General features: G+C 40.3%; 1 protein-coding gene across 1 annotated transcript in view; it reads left to right on the top strand.

Moving 5' to 3' along the window:
- pof1b (POF1B actin binding protein) overlaps positions 1 to 12,275 on the top strand; it is a 121,962-nt gene that overhangs the window by 76,579 nt on the left and 33,108 nt on the right. Inside the window, exons 7-11 of the mRNA XM_072505224.1 lie at positions 753 to 789; positions 4,695 to 4,775; positions 6,543 to 6,635; positions 8,910 to 9,023; positions 10,470 to 10,622. Coding sequence (XP_072361325.1) covers positions 753 to 789; positions 4,695 to 4,775; positions 6,543 to 6,635; positions 8,910 to 9,023; positions 10,470 to 10,622 — 478 coding nt within the window. The remainder of the gene's footprint in view (positions 1 to 752; positions 790 to 4,694; positions 4,776 to 6,542; positions 6,636 to 8,909; positions 9,024 to 10,469; positions 10,623 to 12,275) is intronic.

Below are 12,275 nucleotides of genomic sequence, written 5' to 3' on the forward strand. Positions count from 1 at the left end.
GATCACTGATGTGTTAATAAACTGGTTTGATTGGAGGTCATGGGTTTGTAACTAAGAGGTAACAATTTCACCAGTATGAGGGCAGGTTGTAAAATACAATTTAATCGGGGACTTGAGATTTACTGCATCTGGAAAACATTGTCAACATAGTCAGGGTGAATCATTGAACAACTTTAGATAAAAATTCACATGTTCCACTTTCCCACTGTATCCTAAAGGTTATCATGGAGGAATCTGTGCATCTCTGGGTACAGTCTCCCCCTGTTAGTGCTCTGTGTAACTCTGGGTGCACTCTTCCCCATTATTCTGTGAATAACTGTTTAACCTGGGGAACAGACTCCCTCATCGTGCTCCGTGTACGTCGGTGCAGTCTCCCGTTTTAATGCTCTCTGGAATGAATGCATTCACCCTTTCAGTGCTCTGTGTAAATTGCGGAACAGTGCTTCAATGACTGCTCCCTTTCTCCAAATGTAGTTTTCCATTTGTACAACCTGCCAGGTCCTGCCAATAACTAATCCCTCTTTTTATAAATAAACATTCATTAAGTCATAAATCTAACTGTATTTAATCAGTTACTTATTGAGTAGAGAAAGCCTTGAAACAACAAACCCTGACATTCAGGCCATGCTGTTAAGCAAACCGATACCAGTTTGTTAATGTACACTAAATTCAATAACCAGTAACTCCTGTATCGTCAATATTATTTATCACAGTTTAAAAGAAATTTATATTTCTTATTTCATTTTTTTCAGCAGGCAGAATAGGTTGGAAGTGCATACTGACTACAATGTAAGTACTGGAGTTTCCAATTAGAATCTAATACATATTTATTAAAAAATGCACTATATTATTGTTAATCTGTTTTAGGGATTCTCTGTTTCTGAAGGCAGAAACAAGTATTGCAAAAAACTGGGATAAAGGGAAACTCCGAGTTAGGGAATGCAGTGGCGCAGTGGTATTATGACCGGATTGGTAATCCAGAGACCCAGAGTAATGCTCTGGGGGCTCGAGTTCATATCCCATGGCAGATGGCGGAATTTGAATGAATTGAATTCATTCATTCATTAAACCATCATCGACTATTGTAAATCTGTCATCCTTACCTGGCCTGGCCTACATGTGACACCCAGACCCTTAAATGGGCAATAAATGCTGGCCCAGCCAGCGGTACCACATCCATGAACGAATTTAAAAAAGATGAATTCGGCTGGGGGAAGTGATACAGTTGACCAATGGTTGGACATGTTAAAATACAAGATGACTCTGGTACAAAGTGAAAACATGCTAATTAATAATGAGGAAATACACCGAGAATTTATGCTTTTCAACATGGGCTGAGACGTTCCTAACAGTTGACGTGAATAAATAATACTTTGAGTGTCATTGTTCTAGTACTTTGGCTTTATTTAGCAAAAATTTGGTAGGATTTTAAACCCCAAAATATTCTGATATTGGATCAATTGTGTACCATTTTATACACTACCTCGAGAGGCACTCTTGCTGTGAAGCAAAAGAGTTTGCCCACAACATAATTTCCGGGCCATATTGTTGTCTTCTCATGGAATAATTTCTAAATTGCATCTGTGGCCTGCTTTTGCTAATCATTTGTATAACGTCGTCCTTTCACAATGGTAAATACATTGACCAAAAAGATGGGCACAAAAGGAGCATTCCTTTAGAATTCAATTGAAATTAAGTTTGTGTCCGTATTGAATCTACATTTTAAAAGATTGTTTTCGTTTAACTGTGAAGGGGATCTGCTTGAGGGGTCTTAGTTGAAAGATTAGCTCAGTGTGACCATGTGAAAATTAGAAATGGTTGAAACAACGTAGTGGCAGGGTCACCGTGTGATCGTACCATTCACAACTCCTCACACTGAAACAGCCCAAATCCATAGGCAGTAAAACCACAACAATGTTCTTGCTTGGCTTATAAGTGGCAAGTTACATTGTCTGGTACTTGTGTGCCATGAATGACCATCTTCAATATGAGACAATCATACAAACATACAAACTAGGCCCCTCGAGCCTCCTCTGCAATCCAATACGATCGTGCCTGATCTGATTGTAACCTCAACTCCACATTTCCCCTCTACCCAAATAGCCTTTCATCCCCCTTGCTTATCATGAATCTATCCATCCTTGCCTTAAACATATTTAAAGACTGTTTCAACTGCCATTTGAGGAAAAGAGTTCCAAAGAATTGTGACCCTTAGAAAAACAATTTCCTCCTTATCTCTGTCCAAAGTGGGTGACCGCTAATTTTTAAATAGTGACCCCAAGTTCTAGATTCTCCCATTAGAGGAAACATCCTCTGCACAACCCCCTGTCAAGACTCCTCCGGAATCTTTATGTTTCAATCAAGTCGCCTCTTGCTCTTCTAAACTTCAGCAGTTGGATACAAGCCTAGCCTGTCCAATCTTTCCTCATAAGGCAACCTGCCCATTCCAGGTATTAGTCCAGTAAACCTTTTCTGAAATACTTCAATGTATTTACATCCACCTTAAATAAGGTGACCAATACTGTGCACGGTACTCCAGATGTGGTCTCGCCAATGCCGTATACAAATAGCCTCCTGTCTCAATTTGTTCCAACGATCTCCTCTTGACATTCAATGGCATTGCCATCACTGAATCCCCTACTATCCTGGGGAATTCTGCAAAATGTAACTCCCCTTCACTATCTACAAGGCAAATATCAGAGGTGTGATGGAATACTCGCCACCTGCCTGTATTACTTGCAGCAACTCACCGAGGCTTCTTCAACAATATTTTCCAAAGCCATGACCTCAACCAAGAAATATGAGGACAGCAGGTTCATGGAAACACCACTACCTGCAGGTTCCCCTCCAAGCTGCACACCATCCTGACTTGGAAATATATCCCCGTTCCTTCACTGTCACTGAGTCAAATTCTTGGAACTCCTTCCCTAACAGCACTCTGGGTGAACCTACACCACATGGACTGCAGATGTTCAAGAAGGTGGCCCATCAGCACCTTCCCAATGGCAATTAATAATGGCCAAGCCAGCGACACCTGCATCCCATTAAAGAATAAAATTAAAAGACCTACAATATTCTTTCCAGGTGTTTTCCTTTTGGTTTTTATTTTTTTGATTCACTGATTTAATGACATATACTTCAAAACAAATTTGGGCCACATTTTTGCCCTCGAGCTGGCAAGCTCAAGTTGGGAAATTTACAGGCACAGCAGATCCATCTCCATATAAATGGCTACCGGGCACACTGTTTTTGCTCGAAGGAGGTGGAGGTGCAGCATCAAGTCGGGGCCCATCAACCCTGAAGTATTTTGGATGGGGCCACAGAAGCTGGTGAGTGCCGAGGTTGGCTGCTTAGAAAGGCCACCTCAGTTCCCTGGGACTTCTTCCCAGTTGTGTTAAAAGGCTGTTATCCCCACCATCCCTCATGCCTCACATCCCCTCACATCCCACCCACTACCTACATGCTCCCATAACCTTTCAGACCTCTCCTGCATCCTCCATGCCCACTCATATAGTAGGGATCATAGGACCAGTGAGCCATATAATATCAATGGCAAGTCTTAAATATAGTTTTTTTTTAAAAACACCACTTTAAAAATCGCCTTTGAAAAAACTGCTGTTTTACAAGCTAAAGGACATTTAGGACAGACAGAGCCATTATAGTATCAATAGCAAAGCTACACTCACTTAAATCCTCTTAATCTTGTCCAAGTAAACGTGTAAACATTGAATAAAATAGTTAAAAGATAGAATAATGGATTGTAACCTCAAAGATGTCAATCAATCAAAGCAAACACTCTACTTCAGCCTATGAAAACAAATTTCCTGCTGCGCTAGTGAGTCTTAGAACTCAGCCGTGAATTCATTGTGAAGCCACCTAGAACAACAGACATTTTGGCATCTGTTTAATGGTCTATAAAGATTACTTAGTAAAAGTCAATTGGAATTTCAATTTCTCTAATGGCAAGGGGGTGGTAAGAGTTTGGGATCATTTCACTGAGTGCCCATCCCTCCAGCCATGGCTTTTTGGCTTTTCACAGTAACTTCATTGCAGTGCTAATGTAAGCCTACTTGTGACAATAAAGATTATTTAAAAATAAAATGGCTGTTGGACCACAGCTGTAGCCCATTGGCCCCCTGGTGGTCGGGCTTCCCCTTCACATTGGTGACCTGGAAGCTGCCGCCTACTATCTTCATTTAAAAATGTTAAATCATGTCTGCAGAATGCCTACCTCATTGCCTCTTAGCTGCATCAGCGACTCACACCTTGGGTCATTGTTGGAGATCATCCAGCCTCGGGAACCCGTCTGTCATCCTTAATTGTATGGCGCATGCCCTCCCTGGCCACCAGTTATTTAACCTCCCCCAAAACAAAATCCAGTGTGTGCCATCTCCCCACTGTTACTCATTGAAAGAGAATGAGGGGGAGTTTTGCCTGTGGTGGATGGGGGAATTAGTAAGGTATACTCAAGAAGAGCAGGGGGTGAACTGCATTCACCAGCTTATGATTTTGTACTTATTCACTTTCATGGACAAAGAATCAGGCACTGGGAGCAAGATACGCAAATTCTACTCACTTGAACTGAGAGTGGGTTCAGAGTTCTTTTAGAAAATTTAGAGCTTGTTGATTAGTTTGAATGTAGACAAGATTTGGAAATATATCCAGCCTCAAAAGCAAATGTGTTTATTTTTCAGGGTACCACTGAGAACATTGAAACTTTGATACCAAAAGGACTATCTGAATTGACAAAACAACACTTGCGCTACCTCTTGCAGGTAAAACAGACATAGTTGTAACAACAGTTATAGAACTATCAATGAAAAATAAGGACTAGTTTGGTTCTTACAGGGCTACAGCACTGGAATAGTTCATCGCACTTGAAGGAAAGTACAGTGAACATAATAGCAGCCATTCTCTGATAAGTGTCGATTTCCCATTTCATTGTCACCTTTGGGCCATATGCCTGGCATTTACCCATTGGAAGAAGTAAACAGCCATGGGCTATCAATACCTCTTGTCTACTTCAAGCCGAGGTTTACTCAGCAGTACAACTGTAGCTCAAGAGTGAGTCATGGATCCCTGTGAATTAGGTTAGCGGTTTTCAAATTATTCAAAACTCTCTGCCTCCCATCCCCGCCCCACAGACCTACATCGACAACTAAAGGAAAAGTGATATCTTAGTAGAATACCTCAAGTACATATTGTAATGGAAATAATTTGGTGAGTCAAGTCAAGAAAGTAGGGAAATCTAATGAAACACAAACAGCAACCTTGCCGCCTTACAGACAAGGGACCCTTTTGAAAATGTATGGATTTCATGCTAATGGATATTTGTAGAAGTTCAGTTAATGTCACTAGTGCAAGTCATGGAAGTTTCTATTGCTTCTGGACTAAAATGACTTCCTTCTGCATGCTATCTGATGGGGGGGAAAAATAGTTCTTAGATTGGTACCATTAGACACAAAACTAATATGGAAACGAGGGTATGGAATTTCACGATATTATACCTGATGTTGTACTCAAGCGTGCACCCTTACTGGAGCTTAAAATGGGTTTGAATACTCAAAGCTTGCAGTAAAGCACCAAATCCATGCTATGTATTCGTTCCTTAAGAATAAAAATCAAACTTTCAAGCAATGTTCCCTCTAATTTTATATTTTGACCACGTGTGGAAAGTTGTTTGAGTACATGGCCCCGTTAAAGTTTTGTTGTACGGCAATACATGTGCGATAATTTAAAGGGACTGACTTGTTGCCTATGGCAACAAGATCGACACATGTTTCTAGGTGCAAGTACCCATGTAAGTCTTCTCTGATATTTCTATGCTGACTTGTATAGGAGGACACTTTCTTCACAATGCCCGATAATCCTCCATTTGTATGTGTACTGGAACAGGATCATTTCTGTAGAAGAACGTACTATTAAAGAGGTCTCGCCTCCACCCCACCAACTGGGTTCTGTAACAAAATCATTCCTGCCTGATTGGATACCTTCACAGATTTAATGTTCTTCCCTCCCGCAACCCTCCCTCTTCCCAAGTGGCCCATCATTTTATGTCTAACTTCTTTGAAAGTCGCTGGTCTGTTGAAACCAGCAGCAGGATCAGTTACCAAGCACCTGGACCAATCATGGCTGCTGGACAGAAGATTTCTGATCCAGCAATAGCCAATACGTGAATGAATAAGCCTGCTGGCTTAATTTATTCTTGACAATTTCACAGGCACAGCCACCAAATAGTCTTCACAGTTGTCTTGCAATAAGGAAAAATGTATTTTGCATTCTAACTTATTAATTTTACAGAAAATCCATCTGCAATGTCTTCAGTCTGCTGTTAGTTTGTTGTCACTGAGCCCTGTTAGTTTTTCTTTTCTCTGGTTGATCAATAGCTATCATATCTGACCTGCAGTTGCTTGTTGGGAGATTAGTTGTCAGGTTTCGGCAGTAGTAGTATTTTCAGTTCACTGACTTCAAAAATCCTGTACCTTGGTCATGAAATAATGCAGATCACTGAATTTCTGTTTTCTGTATGATTATATCTTTAGACAAGATTTACCGTGGACAAGTCTCTGCGACTACTCTTGGCCACATTCAACAGCCTACGTGAAGACCTGCTCCATTTGCAAGACGACCTAAATGTATGTCCAAGGGGTTGCAAAATATTCATTGCCGGAAATGAAATATTAATATTCTTAAATCTTAGCTTAGGCGCTTAAAATCACCTAAAATTGAGGATGATCACCAGTACTTGTTGATCTGTTTAGGTCAAAGTTAAAGACTTCCAGTCTTTGTGGTTACAAATATCAACTATATTATAAATATGTTTGAGCAAAAATTTATGAACCAAGAAAGTAATTATCAGAAGGTATGTACTTTGTCATGTATGAATTGAATATTGAAAGAACTGTAAAACTGATCTAAGTTATTTCAGAAACAAATTGTTCAACTATTCAAAGACGGAAGTGTGTTATATATGATATTTAAAAATAAGTTTTCTTTTTTTCCCCCCACGCACTTCATTCCCTTCTTTCCCACCTTGTTTAAAGAGATTAACTTGTACTGGAGCCGTCTCTGTTCCATTCTTCATGTGTAAACTAAGATAACGACAGTTGGCAGGCTATTTGACATAGGGAGCCATTACAACCAATCGAAGTCTTGCTTTCACCTGATGTCAACAAGAATGCACTTTCCAGGATAGGTATCAGGATACAGATCAGCAATAGAAACCCTTGTTGTTTTCCCCTTCCCCATATGCTAATGTCATCAGCCGACTGAGCATAAACAAGGGGTTGAAACCATCTTGCATATATTCAGTGCCACATTGAAGGAGTGATTTTAACCCTTCCCCCATGGTGTAAACTCAGTGAGCGGCTAGTTAAAATTGTCAGGGTGATGGACCCGTTGCAATCCCACATTGATGCCTGTCTTCTATTTTAACCTGTTTTTCTGAACAGGTAGCAAGAACACCTACGTGAAGCAGGCAAGGTCCTTCTTTAAATGAACCTATGTGAGTTTGATGATATCAAGCTCTGCCTGGTGGCACGAGAAGGCAAACCACTGTAGCCTTCTTACCAGGAAGAAAGCAGGAAGAAAATCCTATGTCAGCTGAGGCCCAAAATATATTTTTTTATTTTTAAATGTTTCCCCCTGCCTCAGGCTCCAACAATTTCCCAACAACCATTCGCTGCTACTTATCTTGTTGCCAGCAACCTTCCTGCTGACTGGCAAGCACATAGGCCTAGGCATTAAAATTATTTGGGATTCTCACTGCTGAGGTTGGGGGTTTGGTGCTCACCTTGCCTCCCACCCTGTTCCCAATTATATAGTAAACTTATTAGCTGAGCCATTGGGAGTACTGCCAGGTTTGAATCTATTGCAAAATAAAGTTGCATGGAGTGAAGAAATTGGATAAGAAATGCCATGAGAAGCTGTATTTGTCTAACCTTATATCAGATCCACTTTAGGAGATTCATCAAGTTGTTTAGTACAAACTGTGGCTGGAACTTTGTGGTGGTTCACGCTGGCATTTCCTCCGGTTCCCCGCCGCAGGTTTCACAGCGCTGAGGGATGCATCCAATGGGAAACCGCATTGACAATGGTGGGGCCAGAAGATCCTGCCACCGGCCAATAGTGGGTCGCCTCTGGTTTGTGGCAAGTTGCGTGGAAAATCCAGCCCGGTATCTTTATCATCTATAAGAGTAAGGAAAAAGCAGCAGGGCTCCTTCCCTACAAGCAGCACTTACATGCCTGGGTTTAATGGTGTCATATCTCATTGAATCAATCATATCCACTGGCTTAATAGCACAAAAATTATAGGAATATTTGAGTATATATTGGAAAGTGAATATTTCTACATTTCTCCACAGCTAGATTTGTAACATTAATATCTTCAGAATGTAGGTGAGAAACTGATCTTTATTCTGGGTCATTAGCTTTCTCCTCAGAAGGTAGTTGAAATCAATGTTACTTTCTGTTGAAAAAGACAGGTCGTCATTGAATTTGTATATCGATGAGTCAGATTGTTCAGAATTTACTTCATGATGGACATTTCATTGAAATAATTTAACTTATAAACTGTGGAGCTGAATCTGTAAACTGGAGATGCCGAATGCTAATTTTAATTTATCTGATGTTTGGATCCTACAGGTAGAATTTTTTGTTCATTCAATTTACATATATATAGTAAAAATAAAAATTATAAATATGTCCATTTTTAAATTAAAGAAACTGTGAAGTTCTTGTGAAGAAACGGTAAGATTCATAATCAGAACTGAGCCACTGTTAAACATGGATTCCATTATCCTTTTGGACTCCCTCCGTTCGTATATGTGTATGGTAACCTTAAGTGGGCAAATGTAATTGTCAATCAACTACAGGAAAGTTTGTCTTTTATTTGCCTCTTATTTCCACAGAGACTTTCAACAGACAAGGAAATGCTGGAAAGAGATTTGGGCTTTAAATCTCAGCAGTTGACCGAATATTTACAGATCTTGGAGTCTGTGCGAGAGAACAACCGACAGCTGCAGGTAGAGCAGTAACACTGTTATTATGGCTTTTGCACTCCGTTCTGGTGATAATAACTAAAAATGAAGGTTGCTGATTAATCAGAAATCTTCCCATGGGAGTATTCATCTTTATCGGCTCTAACTCATTGCCTTTTTACATTCTACTCGGCTTACTTATTTATAAAGTCTTTGAAACCTTGTGGTATTGGTGAGCCAGGAGTGTCCTGTATCATTTTCGTCATATTTCATACAACTGAGCCAATGATGTATTTGAGAAAGTTAGTTATGAAGATGGAGCTCATCCTAACTCCTCCTCCTGCTAGCTGTAGTTATTAATAGTGGGGTATTATGTAACCATTGTAACGTATCTTGATCAATACAATAATATCCCCACATTGCTGCTTGTGAAATCAAGTACAATATTGCTGTTTCGATTTCATAGATTTAGCATGTTATTACTGTCCATACCAGTAAAAATAGAATACAGAAAATAATCACCATGGGAAGTTAAATCAGACTGTGATACTGGTCACAAACTCATCAACATATAATTTCTAATTTACCAAAGGCATTGACCCACAAAAATAGCAGGACTGCAGAATTTCCTACAGGAGTTACTAATCTTCCACAATGTAATTTTAACACTTTGGTGATTGCTTTCTGAGTGTCAATTTGTTTTTCTGGTAGGACATTAGAAACAAGTAACACATTAAGAAGAATCTGCTATGGGATGTGTTCCTAACAGTTTACAATTTGTGACTAAAATGACTTCCCAGCCGTTGTATCTTTACTGACTTGCAAAATGCCATCTATTCATTCTGTAGACCTCGAGGTAGTGTTAGCTGGAAAATATCATCTGTTACAAGGGTTAAAAAATGATTGGTGAAATGTTTTGTCCCCCCCCCCCCTCTCATCCCTACCACAAAACACCATTTCCAGCAACCAGTGTCTTGTATTTGTTTATAACTCATCATTTCATCTAGCAGTCAATGAATTAACTGAGCTGCGAAACATCACTTACTTATTCTCTTCACATCTTTTGGTGAAGAGACTGTTGAAAGCTTACTGTAATGGTATACAGTGCTTGTTTTTACATTAACAGTAAAGCTAACAATTTTCAAGTGAAAATTGCAGCTGCATTACTACTATCGTGTACGTTTTAATAATTTGTTTAAGTGTTTGGTAAGTTAACATATTGTGTTGGATCCTCTGGTTCCCCCAGCTGCGTGTTTCTCGTCGGTGTGCTGTCCGCTGGCGGAGGGATTCTATACTCCCGCCGCTTGTCAATGGGATTTCCCATTGAAGCCACCTCACACAAACTGGAAACCCATGGGCGGGGGCGTGCTGCTGGTTGGAAAAGTGAATCCCAACAGTGTTGCGAGATGGTGTAAGAGAGGAGGTAGATGGGGGCAAAAGGTCATAATGGTCAAGTTCTCAATGTGTCTCCTTTTGGTGTTTTTGGTTTAGAAGACCATTAAGGATAGCAGTTCAACGAACCAGTCACTTGAGGATTTGATCTTAACTCTGAGGAACTCCGAGGCAGACAAGCAGTTCCGTGTGAAAGAGTTGGAATACAGCAAGCGTGCTCTGGAACAAGAAAATGAGACACTCCGGCAGCAGGTAAGAAATGGGTACTATACCGCCCACATAATTGAGTATTTAAATATTTTTCAGATGGAAATGAGAGAATGAAACCTATTTGAATTAAATGGGGCTGGATTCTGTTTTTTGGCAGGCTGAGGGAGGGGGAATGGAAAGTGAGTGATCCACTCACTCCCGCCCTCATTGTCTCAGTGCGTCAAATCGGAAACCCATCAGGTGAGGGGTTATGCCCTGTACTGGAAGTTGGTCACAGCCGCCAGTTTAAAGGTCCGCTGCCCCCTCAATCTCTCCTCTTATGGCTGAATAAATGAAATTTAAAAAACTCACAAACATTGCCACCTTCACTGTCAGACTCATTTGCTAGATGCAGCCGTGGTTCTTTTGGAAGGCCTTTTCGTTCACCCATGTGCTACCTCCTCATACCTGATGAAAAGTACCCGCAAACCTTTTTCCATCTGACGTGAAACGTGGAGTAAGCAGTGGAAATCTGGATACCATTGGCACTTTAATTACTTCAATAACTTGTCAATTGGTTATTTCAAATTGGCTTCCGATTTCCGTGTCCACTCGGTTCTGTCATTTTGGAGACGAGCATGGTGATGTCATATTGCCAAACCGACATCATCATGCCATATTTTTATGTATTTTTATGTGCTCATGGGAGGGCGGCCTGCTAGATTTGCCGCAATAAAATTTAGTCCATGGAGCCTATTCATTCACTTGATCACTGTCTTAGGTGTACCTGCTCTGTCCAGTGTTTGGCTGGGATCAATGTTTTAATTTTTGAGATATTATACATTAGAATTTTAAAAAGTGATAGTATTTCTCTCCCTCTTTTACGATGCTATCTATACAAAAATGACACCCGAGGGAACTTGGAACGTAAAATAGACTCCTCAGGAGTGAGAACCCTCTTAATGAAAATGGAGGCAGTAAATGTTTTCTCGGCAAAGGACAGCTCACTGTATAAATGCAGAAACACTGTTAATTAGAGAAAAATAGCTATTCTCTTATTTTAACAAAATTCCCTTTCTAAGTATCCAGGATCCTATTTCAATTCCGAGGAATAGCCACATGTGAAAGAGAACTTGCTGCAGTAATCTGGATCCAAAATATTTGAACTGTCTTCCTCCAGTACATGTTTGTATGTTCCTAAGCTTGCAAAATTGCAGTGTGGTGCTGTGACAACAACAATCTTTCTTCACAAAAGCTTCAGAGATGTTTGGGCCGTGTATATGATGCCTAATTTCGCACTTGGAGTCCCGAACACAAGTTATTTGCTTTTACAGTTTGTTATAGTCCTGTTGAAGCAAGAAAATGTGGACCCACCGAATACGCTCCCTGTCCCCTCTGCCTCTTTCTGAACAAAAGTCAAATATAAATCAAGTTCACTTTTGGAGTATGTCGATCTTTTTGTCAGACTATTTCCTATATATAGTAAAACTGTGACTATGCTCATATTCTAAAGAACATGAGGTACAGGGAATTCTTTAGGTTATGGATTCTATCAAGGTAAAAGAAAAGGGGGATATCTGCTGGCGACATGTCGGTGGAGGTCGCATGTTGGGTGGCTCTCACCAGAGCTCACATTTTTTTGGTCCTTTTCACCCAACTTTGGGGGGAACTTTTATGTGAGCTATCTTGAATAAAGTCATGCAAATTCTAGGATGT

This window comes from Scyliorhinus torazame, chromosome 5 (assembly GCF_047496885.1).
Source record: "Scyliorhinus torazame isolate Kashiwa2021f chromosome 5, sScyTor2.1, whole genome shotgun sequence".
Classification (NCBI taxonomy): domain Eukaryota; kingdom Metazoa; phylum Chordata; class Chondrichthyes; order Carcharhiniformes; family Scyliorhinidae; genus Scyliorhinus; species Scyliorhinus torazame.